Source organism: Cariama cristata, unplaced genomic scaffold (assembly GCF_000690535.1).
Source record: "Cariama cristata isolate BGI_N322 unplaced genomic scaffold, ASM69053v1 scaffold13363, whole genome shotgun sequence".
Classification (NCBI taxonomy): domain Eukaryota; kingdom Metazoa; phylum Chordata; class Aves; order Cariamiformes; family Cariamidae; genus Cariama; species Cariama cristata.
In genome coordinates this window covers 94,403-111,391 of record NW_009606769.1, presented here as the reverse complement: position 1 = coordinate 111,391, position 16,989 = coordinate 94,403, and the positions used below count along the sequence as shown (strand labels likewise).

At 36.6% G+C, this 16,989-nt stretch overlaps 1 protein-coding gene across 1 annotated transcript; it reads left to right on the top strand.

Moving 5' to 3' along the window:
- Positions 1–2,552: 2,552 nt before the first annotated feature.
- LOC104158762 (transmembrane channel-like protein 1) lies at positions 2,553–16,877 on the top strand. The gene is made up of 10 exons (XM_009696492.1): positions 2,553–2,599; positions 3,223–3,259; positions 3,646–3,825; positions 4,042–4,194; positions 5,575–5,703; positions 9,424–9,491; positions 12,382–12,621; positions 14,901–15,026; positions 16,686–16,762; positions 16,861–16,877. The coding sequence occupies exons 1-10, from the start codon at positions 2,553–2,555 to the stop codon at positions 16,875–16,877; spliced, it is 1,074 nt and encodes a 357-aa protein (XP_009694794.1).
- The last annotated feature ends 112 nt before the right edge of the window (positions 16,878–16,989 follow it).

Here is a 16,989-nt window from a genome sequence, read left to right as displayed (position 1 = left end):
AGATACTAGAGTCAGTGACGATTCAGATTTGAGATTCAGCAGTATCACAACCAGACTGAACATTTCTATTGATAAACAGGATATACAGCCTGAGTTTGATCTTTAAGAATTCATGACTGGTTGCATTGCCTGCAGTTGACTTCTGCAACTTTGTCATCTTGGGCCATATTGGGAATAAAGTCTTTCGTTTAATGGTGACTGAGACAATATGTGTTATAAACTATGTTCATTATGAAGAAAAAATAACCAATATTTTGATCACCAATGTCTCATCACCTTCTAGAAGTAACAAAAAATAGCAATATCCACAATTCTCATAAGAGAAAATTTATTCAAACCATTAATGTATGAAACCCAACACAGCTGTTAATATAATAATGTAAAAGGTGGCAGGACATTCAAATATAAATTCTATGTTTTTCAGTTATAAAGCCAAGTGCTGCAGGAGGTGATAGCTAGTTTTTGGTTGGTTGTTTCTCTTTTGAGTGTTATGAGGTAACAGTGACTTCTTGTTAGTTTAACAAGGTAGTCCCTGTTACAAATAACACTATCTAAATACATAAGAAACATCAGTGAATTCCTGTAATAATTTTAAAAGATCTACATACTTCTTACAGGGTGCCACAAGCCATGCACAGAATGCACTACTGATTGCCTACAAATGCAAAAAATCCAGAATTAGATCTAGAACTCATTGAAAACTGTCCTAGTTTGAGTAGAACAGGACCATTTATCCTTTCAGTAGATTTCCCTTTGGTTAAGTTTCTTCTAAGGAACTGCACTTTCTGAAGTTGACTACATGTTTTTCAGACAGTGTCTGCTTTTAGAATTGGTAACACTTGCTGTTTATAGTTGTTACCAAGGTAACAGTAGGTTTGGTATGCAGAAAGGCCCATGTTTGTACTTATTCCTGTGGGAACCAAGGTCGCTGCTGGCTCTTATACGGTCCACAAGTGAAAAGGCGTAAAAGGGTTGCATCTGTGGGAAAGTGAGGATGGGACCAAAAACTGACCAAAGAAGTATTCCATCCCCCACACATCATACTTGGTATAAAGCTAAAGAATCACGGGGGTGGGCCCTTCTTCTTTCATGGTCAGCATCATTGTGAGACTCCGATCACTCTCCTGACTCCAATCCCAATCTGTGTATTCCTGCTATGTGTATGTCTGTTGCTAGGTCCAGTCCAGGACATCCTGGTGCCCACCTTGCCATGTTAGCAGTGTGACCCACTGCGGCTTGCAGTCCCATGATCATCATTGGGAAGCTCAATATTGATTTTGTATATTTTTATTTCTATTATTAATAGTATTAGTATTAATATTGTTATCCTCTTTTTCATTGTTTTTGTCTTATTAAAGTAGTTTTAATTTTCCAACCCATAAGTCTCTCTCCCTTTTCTCCTGTTGTTCCCCTTCTGGGAAGAAAGGGGTTGAATAGACAGCATCTGTCATCTGGTTTAATTGCCAGTCCAGACTTAAATGGTGACAAAAGCCAGGAATAGAAAAACAGCAAAAAGAAAGCCATTTATTTCTTTTCAATAAGAACACCAGTCTGATGGATAAAACTTTTTAAGGATAAGGACATACATATTTGTGAGTGAATTTATTTCTTGGCATAGTGCCTTTCTGTTTCCATATTATTTCTGAGAAGCAAGAGCAGTCCTAACTCTGTTGGTAGGAGGAAGTTAGAGACTTATTAAAATTTATAATAGTTCTGGCAAAAAGGATTCCAGCATGACTGAGGAATGATAGCTTCAGAGCAACTGGAAGACTAGAGTTCTGTGAATAATTACATTTTTTTATGATTAAGTCAATTATTTTTATTTAATTTTTTTAGTATGATTAATCTCAAATAAACATCTTTGTGTTTTCAAACAACCTTTGTGACTTAGATTGAGACTGTTTTCTGTTTCTTGTTAGTTGTTTTTACTCCCTTGAAAACACACTTTTTGTAATGCGATTTTATTTTAAATTGAAATTGAATAAGTACACTCTTAAACTTTTTCAACTATTTTCAGTTTTGGCTGACAAAATTAATTAGAACCAAAAAATTCAAGTAGACTTGAAATAATTTTCAGGATTCACTTAGGAATGTTACATTACTAGAGTGCCACTTGTAAAATTTATAAGCTATGTTGTATTTCAAACTTTCTATAAAAGTCAGTTATCTGTTTTTCTCAGTTTGCTTTCAGTGAACTTGTTCCATTTCCATACTACCAAGATGATGAGTGAATCTTATCAGAGGTTTCTAAGAAAATCAGGCAGAAAGAAGCAAGGTTGATTTGAATTTGCCATAACAAAGAGAGGACAAAATTTGCCAAACCAGTGAGGACATGAGATCTGAGAGAGACTAGGGAGCTGAGCAATCACCAACTATATGAAATTTAACGAGAGTAAATGCCAGATTCTCCATCTGGGATTGAGTAATCCTGGTTAAATATACAAACTGGGGGATGAGAGGCTGAAGAGCAGCAGAAAGAGATCTGGGGGTTTGGGTTGGTGGCAAGTTGAATAGGAGTCAGCAGTGTTCCCTGGCAGCCAAATGGACCAACCATGTCCTGGGGTGCACCAAGCACAACATCGCTGGCTGGTCAAGGGAGGTGAGTGTCCCACTCTGCATGGCACTGGTGTGGCCCCACCTCGAGTGCTTTGTGCAGTTTTGGGCACCTCAATATAACAAGATCAGACTATTAGAGTGTGTCTAGAGGAGGCCAGCCAAGATGGTGAAAGGCCTTGAGGGCAAGACTTAGGAGAGCAGCTAAGGTCAGTTGGTTTGTTCAACTTGGAGAAGAGGAGGCTGAGGTGTGACCTCGTTGCAGTGTACAACTTCCTCATGGGGGGCAGCAGAGGGGGAGGTGCTGATCTCCTCTCTCTGGTGACCAGCAACAGGACACAAGGAAATGGAATGAAGCTGTGCCACGGGAAGGACAGATTGGACATTAGGAAAAGGTTCTTCACAGAGACGGCGGTTGGTTACTGGAACAGGCTCCCCAGGGAAGTGGTCATGGCACCAAGTCTGTCAGAATTCAAGGAGCGTCTGGACAATGCTCTTGGTCATATGGTTTAGTTTTAGGTAGTCCTGCGAGGAGCAAAGAGTTGGACTTGGTGATCCTTATGAGTCCCTTCCAACTTGAGATATTTTATGATTCTATGGTTCTGTGACATCTAGAATTAATTTGGGGTAAGATAAATTTAAATTTAATTTACTGTATCATTTTTGTAGGAATGCTTTCTATAGAACATCTTTGTGTCTCTGGCAGGTGTGGTAGAGACATAGCCTAAAACAGTACTGGAAATAGGTTTTGCTCAGTTCTCTGACAGTAGAATTTTGGTTAAATGTAGATTCTGGTCAGAATAACTAACATTTGATTATTTCAGACTTTTAAGTGAAATGTAAAATAAAAAAGAGATCTCATATATCTATCTGCAGTAGATTTCAACTGACTTTTCATCCCTTTCCTCCTTCATGAAATATCTTGTGACTTTCCAGAGTGGATTTTGTTTATCATCAAATCAAAACCAAATAAAAAGTAGTAGTGGAAATACAGCCTCCACCCAATTCAATAATAATTGAAGAATTTGCCCCTAACATTTCATTGCAAACGTCTTCTTTTTCTTTTCTTTTTTTTTTTTCCCTCCCTCTCAGGTGAACATGGTTATGTCACTTTTAGGAATGTTCTGTCCAACTTTATTTGATGTAATCAGTTCTCTGGAAAACTACCACCCTCGAATAGCTCTCAGATGGCAGCTGGGACGAATCTTTGCTCTTTTTCTTGGCAATCTCTACACTTTCATTATCGCCCTAATGGATGAAATCAATCTCAAGGCAAGCTATTTACTTTCGTTCACTATTTTTAACATGCAGCTGGGCAAGGATGAGATTTTCCACTCAGTCACAGACATGTCATCAAAAGAAGTTCTTTTCTTTCTGTACTGTAAATCACATCAATGCCTGAGCTGGTAATGGGAATTTTGGAGTAGAATAGTTTGAGTTGGTTAAAAGCTCATGTTGTTTTTTTTCCTAATTTATTTCTTTGCTTAGTTGGAAGAAGAAAAGATAGTCAAGTATAACATGTCAATATGGGAAGCCAGTCTGTACAATGGTACTATTCCAGAAAATTCGACTGCTCCTCCAATACAGGTGGACCCTGCAGATGTCCCCAGAGGGCCGTGCTGGGAAACGATGGTAGGACAGGTAACTGTTTTGAGCTCATATTTGAAAATAGAACATAGTATGTTACAAGATATGATATCTAAACTCTTTTTGTTTCTGCTAATAAGTGGCATTAAGGTGGGAAAATGTGAGGATAAACAGATGTGGGACTTTTTCCTGAGCTAAAAAGTTGAGAAAAAATTATTTTAGTTTCTTTGGACCCCATCTAGTAGAGAATTCTTTCTCCTGGTAGTTGACAGAGTTGAAAGCATTTCTTTTTTTTCCCCCTCTCTTCATTTACCTTTCTCTTCCTCATCCTGTCTTTGTCTTGCAAAATCTGTCTAGCAATTTTGAAAAGTTGGGTTTGTCACAAACCCTGTATAAATGTGGTAAGTCTGATTAGAATTTTGATCAGGCAATATCAGACCTAAAGAAAAGATTTTAAAAAAGGAGCAGCTCAATTAGGAAATACACGTAAGATAGCTCTTACAGCAGTGTGCTTTTGAGAAGGCATCTCTATCTTTAGCCAAGTAACATAATGCAAAGGAACAGTAGTGGTTTAACAGTAAATCTGCTCAGTCATTTTATTTGATTCAATTAAACATTTATTCTTATTGACCTATTAATATAAAATGTCATTTCCAAAGATTTTTCTAACCTCCCCCTTTCCTCTATTTGATCATATCCCATTTTTATTGTTTTGTGCACGACAATGAATTCACCACTGAATCATAACTTTTGCTATTGCTCTATTACTCTGACAATCTCACCTCCTGACTGAATAAATCACCAGCAGAGAGCAGACAAGCAAGAAAAACAGCTCTTCTAATCTCTTCACTGATGCTGAATAATAAGATAAGAACACCAAGAGCTCATCACTGCACTCATTTTCTCCTTAATTTCAGATCAGGGAGAGTAACAGGCTTTTGGGCTATGAGGGTAAGGCCTGTCACAGTAGGGTTTAGTGGGACTTACTAAAATAAAAGTAGAGGAACGAATATTTCCATTAGGATTTTCTTCTTTCCTCTCAATATTCTCTGGGAGTTGGTGCTCCTTGAGAAAGAAGCTATTCAATTTCTTTTTTTTAATCTTCCCAAAGTCAAAGGGATCAAAAACAGTTTAAGATATCAACTCAGATTTCTGTTATAGCAGCAATCTTGGCTGGAAGCCTTTCCCAGTCTAATCCCTGGAAGTCTCATCTGATAATATGAGCACAAATTAGAGCAAAGGATACCTCTGGCAAATGAGGAGCAATTATTTTCCTGGCATTTTTCAGAATCGTTGAATGTACAGAAGGAGGAGCAGAGTCTTTTCCATGTTGAAGCAGGGTAAGCGCAATTAGGGAACTAGTCCAGTATTTCGTTATTATTGTAACTATTAATTGCTTAAATATATTCTTAAAATAAAATGTTGTTCTAACAGGAATTTGTGCGGCTGACAGTGTCTGACACGATGACCACATACATCACAATTCTAATTGGCGATTTCTTGAGAGCTGTCTTTGTTAGGTTTTTCAATTACTGCTGGTGTTGGGACTTGGAGTATGGCTTTGTAAGTATCTGATTGGTTATTTTAAATGTCTTTTCCAGCTTATTACTTCATATTTTTGTAGTAAATTACATTTTTCTTTCAATCCTACAGAGTTACAGTCTAGACACAACATCTTCAAAATCCCTGAACAGCATTGTCTTAGTTTTCCTCAGAGTTTGCTTATACCTTAATATTTGTATTATTCTTTAGACTTTGGTAACTTTAGGAAAGTTTTTTTTTGTTTTTTCATTTGATTATGTAAGAAAAATGACTACACATTTTTCACACATTTTCAATTTGAAGACTGATTCCCTGTTCCACAGAATACAATCTCTTTGATTTCTAATGGATTTGGTCTTCTAGCACACAGTGTTTGTGGAGAAAAATGCAAAAGAACCTGTTCTAGAAATCTTAAATATATATATATTTTTTTTTTGCTAGAATTAATTTAAGTGAAATAAAGTTACTAAGTCCCATAACATAGATGAGTGTAGAGCTCTTCACTTGCGAGTTGAGACTTTTACTCTTTTACACCGATCTGAGTTAGGTTAACTTAGCCAGCTAAGATACCTACACTGTTAAGGTCTGATGCTAGTAGTCAGGGTACTGGCAAAGCTTGTGAAGCTTCTGAAGCCTCTTTTGTACTTACTGAGAGGTATGGAAAAGAGCTAAGTAATTTAAAGCTATCTTAGGTACATCTACATGAGCAGCCATAGCAGCTGTTCTGCCATCCTTTTGCCCTCCTTCCTTCAAAATTTTAGCTTCATACATGTACAAATTTCTTGTTTTACTAAAAGCAGCCTCTCAGGAAATGATAATTTTCCAGAGGAAGAGAATATTTTAGTTTTTTCTATTAAAAAAATCAGTTTTCTGCTATAGCAATCTCATTGCTGTTGGCTGGTTCCTATGAAATTTCGGTCTTTATAGCAAGGTTCAGGTTTCTGCCTGTTAATTCTATAGTGTGTCTCAAACAGGACCAGTGTAGGGCTGGAGACAAAGACTACCAGCTGGCCAGTTGTGGACAAACAAGGTATAAACCTTGCAATATCAAAATCAAATGCAGGAATTTGAATACACCCTGGGCAGAGAGCCAGCACAGCTTGTGGAACTGTGTATTTTCACATACTTAAATTGTATCTGGAGCTTCCTCACATTTTCAGGTGTTCCACAGCCATTGCAATAGCTAAGACTGGATGTAGGGAACACATGAATCATTGTAGCTGGTGCTACATCTCACAGGAAATAGCTCAGATATCATATTTTCCAAAGATGTTGAAGTGATAGCCTGGATCTTTTCATGCCTTCCCTTTTATGCAGGGACTTTCTGTTGCATGATCAGCCTGAACACAGTTGCCTAGTGCTATTTCAGATGACCCGGAGTGTCCAGAACAGCTGGATGAGGCTACTAGATGTATTTTTGGTGAGATGACTACAGTGTCCCGGTGTTGGGAGCTACACAGTGAACTGTAGGACAGCTTGGTTTCAAATGAGAATGCCAATTATCAAGTGAAGAGATATGCATTCATCCATTAACATTTCAGACTGAATTTTTGCTCTTTTCTTTTTTGTTACCATTAGGGATGTTATTGGAATATAACGCAGTAATTCAATCAATAGAACAGAGCCTATAGAGGAAAGTGCTTTAATTTAGAGTCTGGATTAAAGAGCTGCACAGATACCATCCTTCTTTCTTTTCATTCATCTATATACAAAGTAAAGAATGTAGAGAGAGGAGATAAGCAGTGAGTGAACACAGCCCACACACAAGGGCTTCAGCACTGTTAATGGAAGCTGTGACATGTTTATCCAGCAATGAGGGGACACTTATTTCCATGATATATTATTGTTCTCAACATGTCAACAACACATCTGCTGGTAGGAGATGCTGAAACCAATGTATTATTGACATTTTTATTTGCCAGTATATAAGAATGGCTACAATGGTCAGGTCCATAATGGTCCTCAGGTCCAGTAGGCTGCCTGAAACAACAGCCAGAAGTGGAAGTGCAAACTGGAAATAACTGAATTTCTGGAAATATCTGAGCTCAAAGTCTTCCCTGGGAAGCAGCTACACCTGTGTCTTTGTGGTTAGTGGCCATGATGTACTTATCATCTATTAATTTTTAGACTTTTTTTATACCTTAAATATTTTTGACAACCAAAATGTTCTTAGGGAAGGAATTCCAGAAATTAACTTGCATGTTGTGTGGAAAAACACTTCCTTTTGTTTGTTTGAAAATTAAATTTCAGATTATTTTATGTGTTAGTGCTAGTGCTTATGCTATGAAGAACAGTCACACATTATTTGATTCTGTGTGATCCTATTAATCTCTCCATGTCACTTATGATATTCTATCCCTCTATACAAAGTCTCCTTAGTCAACTGTTTTCCAAGTTGAATACTAGTAATCTATTTAATCTTTCCTCATATGGAAGCAGATTCATAAATACATGCGACAAAAATATAGCAGTTTGCTGTAAACATACACATATGTATCTGTACATATACACAAAACTACACAGAAAGAGTATAGGGGCTCCAAATATTCCAACCATTTAACATAGTACAATTCAAAATTGTGACTTTAATTGGTAATTGTAATAGAATAACTTTGTCTTGATTCAGCCGTAAAGGAATAGTTATTTTTGTATCTCATGCCCCCTCCTCCCTCTATCCATCATCCATGTAATTAATATCTGGAAAATACACATTATTCATGATCGTTTTGTCCACCCACTATGGTGAATCATGCAAGTTATCGGCTATGGTGTAGCAAAGCTCTCTTTTGTGAGAAATCTGGTTAAAGAAAATACTGTGACAATGCAAAACCATACAAATAATATGCTTGAATCAGACATTTAGGAGCAGACCAAAAGTTTACAGCCAAAATTTCTTACCAGAAAGTTTTATTCTGGTACATATGCACACAAACTAATATGTATGTGTGTATTTCAATTATCACTCAAATGCACTATATTCAATGTTTGCAGATAGAAGTGTTAATGAATTAGAGACTAATAAATAGTGCAAAAGAAGAGATATGGAAATGATTAAAGATTTGGAAAAAAGGAATGAAAGGGTCAGATGAATAGTCCAGAAATATAAAACTAAAGAATTATTTGTTTACCATATTTGTGTGTCTATAATGGAAACAAAAATTTATGATACAGTGCTTTCTTCAGCAGATAAGCAATAATGAGACCCCATAGCTGAATCTTGAAGCAAAAATTAGAATCAAACACACTCAAATTAGAAATAGGATACTCATATCAAGCAGGGAAGACAATGATTGGCAACATTTATTGATGTTTAAAAAGAATTCTTCAACAGTGTAACTGTCAAAATATGAAAGATAGTGTTAAAGTTCAAACAGGAGTTAAATCACAGTAGCCTCATAGTTGATACTGTATTGGAGGATGCATTAGATGACCACTACTAGCCACCCCAATGGAAAATTTATGAACTGTTTTAAAATTTATCTAGTACCCAGAACTATTTTTAATTCTCTATTAGCACCTTCCTCTGGAGAAATCTCAAAAAGATTTTCACTAAAATACTGCAAGCTGTATTAAAGTCTACCTGCTGGCCTTGAGTCATACTAATTACAAAATTACAAACAAATAATTACAACACAATGCCAGTATGCTGCTGCTGTTGGAAGTGACAGTTTTAATGTATTGTAAGTCATCATAAAACCCGTTGTGCAAGCCTAATGAAAGCATCTGTACTATTTCTTTCAGCCATCATATTCTGAATTTGATATAAGTGGAAATGTGCTGGGACTAATCTTTAACCAAGGCATGATCTGGTAGGTATGGAAAAAGGTGTTGCATCTGCAGGACTGCAGGAATTATCTCTATCTGTGAAAGATTCTTCTGAAATGCTGGTCACATTGCTTTAGTTTAGTGGAAGTGTAATGCAATATATATCAAACTCTGGTACACTGCAATCAGTGTGATCACTTCAAAACTAGTTCTGGGCTAAGATTGTGGGACCAGACGCATTAGGATTTTGCAATGAGCTGGTAAGACCAACTGGTAAAAAGCTGCATAGATGAATCTTATCGTCATGTTGACTGACTGCTTGCTAGACAAGTACCTGGGCTGCACTGTTTTGCTTTGAATTTCAGCCTTTCAAAATACCTTACCACTCTTTTCCCATGTGTCCTCCGAAAAAAGGCCTTAAAACAAATATATGTACACTTACCTGTGCAGGCATGTCAATTTGTCTATAATACTACTGCTGCAGTATTAGTCCTTAGCTCTAGAAGAGGTCCATGTTTCATCCCATTTTTGGACTTTAGATGAGTGGTAAAGAATACCAGCATGTAGAATCCTTATGCAAAAAGCTTGGTCTTCCTCAGGAACTGTCCTCCTCAAGCACTGTTGACTTCTCAAAGTTAATTCTTGCTAAGGCCCAATTTTTCACCTTTAATATGACTTCGCTGATCAGACTTTTTGCTTAGCAAAAGCCCTCACTTCTGCAAAGCCTAAAGGTTGTGTGTTGTGTGCATGTCAAAGAAATGCTGCAGAAATACAGCACAGAAAGAGGCTGTAAACTTCATGCAGTCCCCTCAACCAAACCCCGTTGGGAGGATGCACTGAAGGTCCCAACTGCAGCACCATGGACTTGCTCAGAAGGAGGCTTATGTTGCTGGGGATGAGCATGGCACCACCTATGGCCCGATAATGATGGCATGCCATTAAGAGAGTTGCTGGAGGGAGTCCAGCCCTGCTGCTGCCATGTGAGGCACCTATATTGTGTGCTGCACCTTAGAAAAGCAGCTTAACTTTGCAATTGGCATCTTGGTCTCTGCCTTAGAACTGGCATTCTGATTTCTGATAGGAAACATTTCTCAGGCTGCTGTTCATCACATGATGAGGCTTGCAATTTTATACACAGTTGATAGCACTAATAATTTCTACTACTGTAATTAACCATTTGGAAGACAGGTTGGAAATCATTCTCTACCTGAAAGACGTTGAGGACTGGGTGAGGGATTCAATTCCTGATTATTCTCTAAGAAAACTTCTATACACACATATCATTTTTGTACTTCATTACATGTACAGAATCTGTGCAATTCTAAGCCACCATGCCCCAATATACTCACTCTGGCACAGAAATTGTGACTTGTGTTTTTGTGATACTATTTAGACACAACCCCCTTTGGCTTACTGCTTATTGCAGGGTTGGGATCACATTTACATGCTAATTGATATTTGCAGGGCCAAGAAAGGCACTAGAGCTGTTTTCAAAATAATGTCTGATTATTTAAATTGAACTAAATACATCAGATGAATTAAAAAAGGTTGACTGAATTGTGATAAACATACACCGCCAAAATCATGTTTATTATTAATATATACATAGCACAAATTGGTTTCTCTTTTATCTGAGCTTTACAAATTCTATTGCACATACTTGTGCTCATCTGAAACTGAGTAAAAGGGAGTTTCAGGTGCAACTAGTGAGCTGGCACTATCACAGAGCTAGAAAGGATACAAGCGGCTTGTATGTGTGCATTTATTTTTGTGTACGAGAGAGACCATGCAGTTAGAAAAACTCCTCCCTTCTCTTTCTCTGTGTTTTCACAAAGCAAGTAGGATGCAAATCACTTGCAAGTCTTCCCTGTATTAATAAGCTTTGACAAGAATTTGTCTACCATATAATAAATGCTATACTGAAATATTATTATAACAGCCATAAGTGGTCCAGATTCTGAACTTGTTGAAATTGAGGAGTATTTTACAACTGATTTCCTTGAGGGCAAGGAAGAGGGCCATGAGGTTTTTCTTCAACTGTATACTAGCAAACCCTTTATCTTCTCATTGAAGTTATGTGAAAAGAGGAAGGAGAGATACTAATATAACAGATTCTGTCACGATATTTCTGTACTAGGAAGGTGTTTCCAACAATGTAGATCTATTTCCTATTTTTTAAATAGAAAAAATGAGGCATTCAGAGGGAAAGCAGCGCAGCCCTGGTCACCTGGACAATGATTAAGGAAAAAATAGATTCCTGATCTCTTACATTCTGTTTCATTTGGCCAGGTAAATGAAAGTAATTGTTCCTCAGTCAGCATGGTACAAGAAACAAGATGTGATAAAAATAACATGGTCCCAACTGTTTCAGTGTCATAACCATGCATCCATACATAATAAGGAAAAAACAACATTTAGCAGAATCAATAAACAGTTTGTTGGAATGAAGGACTAAATAGTCATGATAATAGAAGTAAAATAAATGTCAACTAAGCAAATATATTTGTCATAAAATGTTGGTAGTATATTAAGAAAAATAATGAAGAATAAACTAGATTATTTTGGTAATACCTAGCTTTAGGGCTATCCTTTTTTATACAACACAAGTGAGATCCTACCTGAACTATGGAACAAAGTAAGAGTGGATAACATTTCACCAGATGATCATTTTAATTTGCAGAGAAAGAGGGCTTTGTAACTCTGAAAGAAAAAGTTCATGTGGACAATTCTCTCCATATGCCTCCAGTTCTTCTTAAAGCAAGAATGAAGAGTCAAGATCAGTAACTAAAATATAAAGACAATTTTACAAACTTGATTTCTGAGTGCACAGTATGTGTGGCTGCGAAGCATATTGACAGAAGGAATGGGTGGCATATCTATGAAGACAAAAGTCCTACAACAAAGTGGTTATTTTTTTCTTTGCTTTTTTTCTAGGATGGGATCTTTTTATGCTCCGTGTCTCCCAGCAATCAATGTGTTCCGCCTCCACACTTCAATGTACTTGCAGTGCTGGGCAGTGATGTGCTGCAATGTCCCTCAAGAGAGGGTCTTCAAGGCTTCCAGATCCAACAACTTCTACATGGCCATGCTGCTTTTCATCCTCTTCCTCTCCACATTGCCTGCTGTGTACACCATTGTCTCCATCCCACCATCTTTTGACTGTGGTCCTTTCAGGTTTTTTGCATTTCACATCCATCTTTTGTTATTGATGTAATGAACTGCTTCATCGCATCACAGTGAATGATGCAGTAATGAAAAAGATGCCCTGTACAAGGGGTATATCAGAATGTATGGTGGTTTGTTAAATGTATGGTGGTGCAGTCTTTGACTGCTATATTTTCTCCAACTGACAAAGTATTTCACACATCTGTACTATCACTGTGAAGCTGATTCTTCTGAAGTCTTCAAGACCTCCATGTTCACTAGTCCCTTCTAAAAACTTAGGTCTGCCTTGGCTGTGCAAACATGTGCCTTGCATTCAAGCTAGCTTAAATGTTGCCACATTTTCTCCTTTTGTGCACACTACCTGGAAAGTCCAGGACCATTTTTATCATCTTTACTTGCCAGGTAGCATGGCATACAACTACAATGAGTGTACAATAACAGTCAATGTATGAAATTAAAATTTTTAAAAGACTGTAGTCTTTGGTTTTGAACAAAGCAAAGTAGGAGTAGGAGAATAGTAAAAGAGACATCCTGATTCCAACAAAAGATTTGAATAATACATTACTGTTGTGAGTAAAATGGTATGTGAATAATCCCCAATGCACTTTGTTAAGGAGCAGAAGTCTTGCCACATTAACTTCAGCCAAAGGCAAAATATCTGGAAATATGGTTTCTAGCCATCTGCAATGGTCACAGTCACCTGAGAGGGAGAATTTCATGACATGCCAAAAATTCTGGTGAGGTAGAAAATTGCTTGACTTTATGGAAGCAATGATAACAGAGTGATGCAAAGTTAAGATGTTTTTATTTGAGTCTTAGCGAAGAAAGTACAGAGGGAGACATCTGGAGTCAAATCTGAGTAGCTGCAGTTATTGAATTGGATATTGCTGAAATGGTAAGATTACTGTTCAAAATGAGAAAGATAATAGTGCCTGCAAATTTTTCTCTGTCAAATAAAAACTGTGCAATCTTCAATGAAACTTTTAATAGGAGAGGACTTGAAAGTAATGAAAGTTCATTCAGCCTGGGCACAGGTAATACTACTGTTGAGCAGCCAGTGGGTAAATGCTGGTAGTACATGGCTGCATATTAAAAAAAAAAAAAAAAAAAAAAAAAAGTATTTTCCTGTTGGTAACACAGTGTCTCACCTATTATGAAATTTCCATGTTTTTATTTTTTAATCCATCACTAAAGGCAACATAGACAACTCAACAGAGATCTGCCAGGAGTAGGGAAACCAGGGTAGAATTAGCAAAGTTGCAACAGAAGAACCTCTGTGCATGCTGGGGAAATAGTAAGAACACAGGGTGGAATTTCTCATCTACCATGGGTGGGCAGGGGAAGTGGAGAGAAAGAACTGCTCCAAAGAAGAATTCTACTGGCAACATTTTTACATTACTGGAAAGAGGGTGAACATTGAGAACAATGAGTTAAGAAAAAGACCTGTTTGCCAGAAATGCTTGACAAGAACTGAAAGGAGGTGACAGGACACTTCAATGATTGAAATATCAGGTGGCAATTTGGTGACAATTCCTTTAACCAACTAAAACTGCCAATTAGTCTCAGCAGATGTAAAGACAGATTTTACTGGTCTTATTTAGGTAAAAAATTTCAGACTCTATATTGTGAGGCACAACTGAAAGTGAAATAAACAGGAAGAGACTTTTGGAGCATCTATTAAAACACTTCTGCAAGAAAAACTTAGTGTTAATGGTCTAGGGAGAAAATACTTTCTTGATAAGCTGGTCATGGAACAATATGCATGAAGGTTATTATATTGCTGTAAAAATAACAAAAAATCTCCTAAGTCATAGCTGCTGACTTCTATAGCATTGGTACACAGCAAAGAGAGAGGAGAATTAGACTGAACAGTGCTGAACAAAAACCAATTGCAAGCAGACCATTTTTTGCTTATCAATCATACAAAGACAGGATTTGAATTTTTCACCAGGGCTTCACAGAACACAAATTGCACTTCACACTTTGGTTAGTGGTATGGGATCACAACTTGATACACTGATTCTTTGAGGAATGATCTTGGTGCTAACTGCAGTCAAAATCTATTAGTATACAATAAAATTATCGGAGTCTATTTTCCCCCTTAAAATACAGAAATAACATTTTAATTAATACTGCTTTCAGAGTGTCAAGTTTTAAATAATGTGAACATGTAGTTTATTGTCCTTTTCCCAGGTTTGATGTGATGTGATTAACCTATATTCATACTGCTACATTGACATTACAATAATATTTGTATGTGATATGTTGTCAACTTTTCTGTTTAATAGTGGGAAGACTAGAATGTTTGAAGTTATATCAGAGACTCTGGAGCATGACTTCCCTTCCTGGTTTGGGAAGGTATTTGGTTATGCCTCTAACCCTGGACTCATCCTACCTTTTATATTGCTAATGGTGTATGTATACAATATTAACTCAAAGCTTGCCTGATCTAAGGTCTCTTAAGTTTCTTTCGCTCTGAATCTTCACTGCCTGAATATCTAATTAAATATAGTGCTGATTGCCCTGTGGTGAGGGACTTGAAGAATTCATGAGCCTTTATTTGATCATAATTAATGTGCCTTTGCACAAAGGATAATATGCCTTTTTTGTTCAATGGCTTTCTTTTTGTTTTTTTTTGTTACTGTTTTTCAAAAATGTGGCTACAATAATGGCAAAGCTATTAAAACGGAAAAGCCTATAGGGGATCTGAAGTGCTGTGACTCTGATCAGATTGTCCAGTAGGCAGAACAGCACATCATAAATCCTTAGCATGTTCAATAGAAACATGACCACAAAAAGCAGAGTTATTTCCCAGTAACTTTCAGTGAGTCTGATGCCTTGGCCTCTCCTTAATCAATACTGTTCTCCATGCTGTTGGGACAGGACTGTGAGACAGAGTGTTGGAGACTTTATGAAAGAGGGTTGGTAAAGATATTTTGTAAGTAAGTCAGCACTTGGTAAAGAATGATGACCCAGAATAGTCTTTCTCGGAGACTGTATTGAGTCCTGGTTTATAAATGCATTTTAAGCTGCTGTATACAGATATCGGATTATTTAGCATACTGCTGAACTAAAAGTTAATTCTATGTAGAGATGAGCTGGGATTTAACCCTGCATTGTAGAACTGCCAATAAACATAGAGAAGATTACAGAATACAATAGAAATTGCAGAAGGATTTTACATGAGCAAAATGAATTTCTAAGATGAAATTTTGCCAAGGCTTACTTAACATTAATTTCTATTTTAACCCTTGGATAGAAACCCCAAGAATTCAGACTGTCCTCTGAAATACATTGTCAAATCCTACTGTTTTTTTTTAAGTGCTATTCCTTTCTTGGAATCATCCATGGCAAAGATACTAAAAATAAATAAAGAAAAGAAAAAAAAAAAAACCAAAGAAAATACAAGGCAAAAGCGGGCAAAGCATACACAGATTAATTATTTACTGCGTACCTCAGTAAAAGACTTCATATCAGGATTTCTTTAATTGAATCAGGATGGTGGAAAATACTAATTTCAAAGAATTATCACAAAAGTAATACAATACACTGAAAAATGAAAATTGCGTTATGCAATTATGGTTTTGTTTAGAAGAAGAAGGAGGTTGTAATTTAAAACAAAAATAAAAACCTACGCTTTTGGCTGTTTTCTTGGCAGTGCTTGAGTTTGTCTATTGTATTAGTTCAAAAGCTTTTATAAATATGATTTATTATTTTTTAAGGTATGTCATACAAGTTAATTAATTTTTGTTAGTTATTCTTTAGAACACACTTCACAGTGAGGCATAGCTTTATGGAACACCTTCCTTAACTGCTGTAAGATTGAATGTAAAGTATTAATAGACAGAATAATTTCTTTCAGCTTTTTTTTCCCCTGAAGTAACAGTGCCTTCTTCATATTGTAAGGAAGCACATTGTTCGTTGTCAAAATACTGCTACTGATTAGACATGGCAAATGAAGAAAAGACAGAGATTTTATATTAGCACAATTGTAGTTGTTGCTATAGGAATGTTGTGAGAGTCTTTATATTTAAATCATTACCTAACAAGAAATTATTTTTCTTTAAATTTAGCCTGAGTATTTATTATCTCAACGCTACATCCAAATCCTACAAGGAAGCTAACTTGGAACTTAAAAAGAAGTTACAAAGTGTAAGGAATAGAGAATTACTGATTTTTGATTTTACTAAATGTTAGAGAAGCCTTTCAGGTCACTGAAAGATGCTGTCTCTCTCTCCATACCATTAGCAAGCAGAAGAAAATAAAAGAAGAAATAAACAAAAGGCACAAAAATCAAATGAACAAGACGAAAATCCATTTGAAACAGAATCACCAGAGCCAAAGCAAAAAGGAGGCAAGCAAGACGAATCCTCTTCA

Excerpts from the sequence above, each read along its gene's own strand:
- LOC104158762 (XM_009696492.1), top strand. The coding sequence starts at position 2,553 with ATGTCCTGGGGTGCACCAAGCACAACATCGCTGGCTGGTCAAGGGAG. Across the intron at positions 3,260-3,645 it reads CATCTTTGTGTCTCTGGCAG|GTGAACATGGTTATGTCACT; the intron begins GTGTGGTAGAGA and ends CCTCCCTCTCAG. Across the intron at positions 9,492-12,381 it reads TTTAACCAAGGCATGATCTG|GATGGGATCTTTTTATGCTC; the intron begins GTAGGTATGGAA and ends CTTTTTTTCTAG.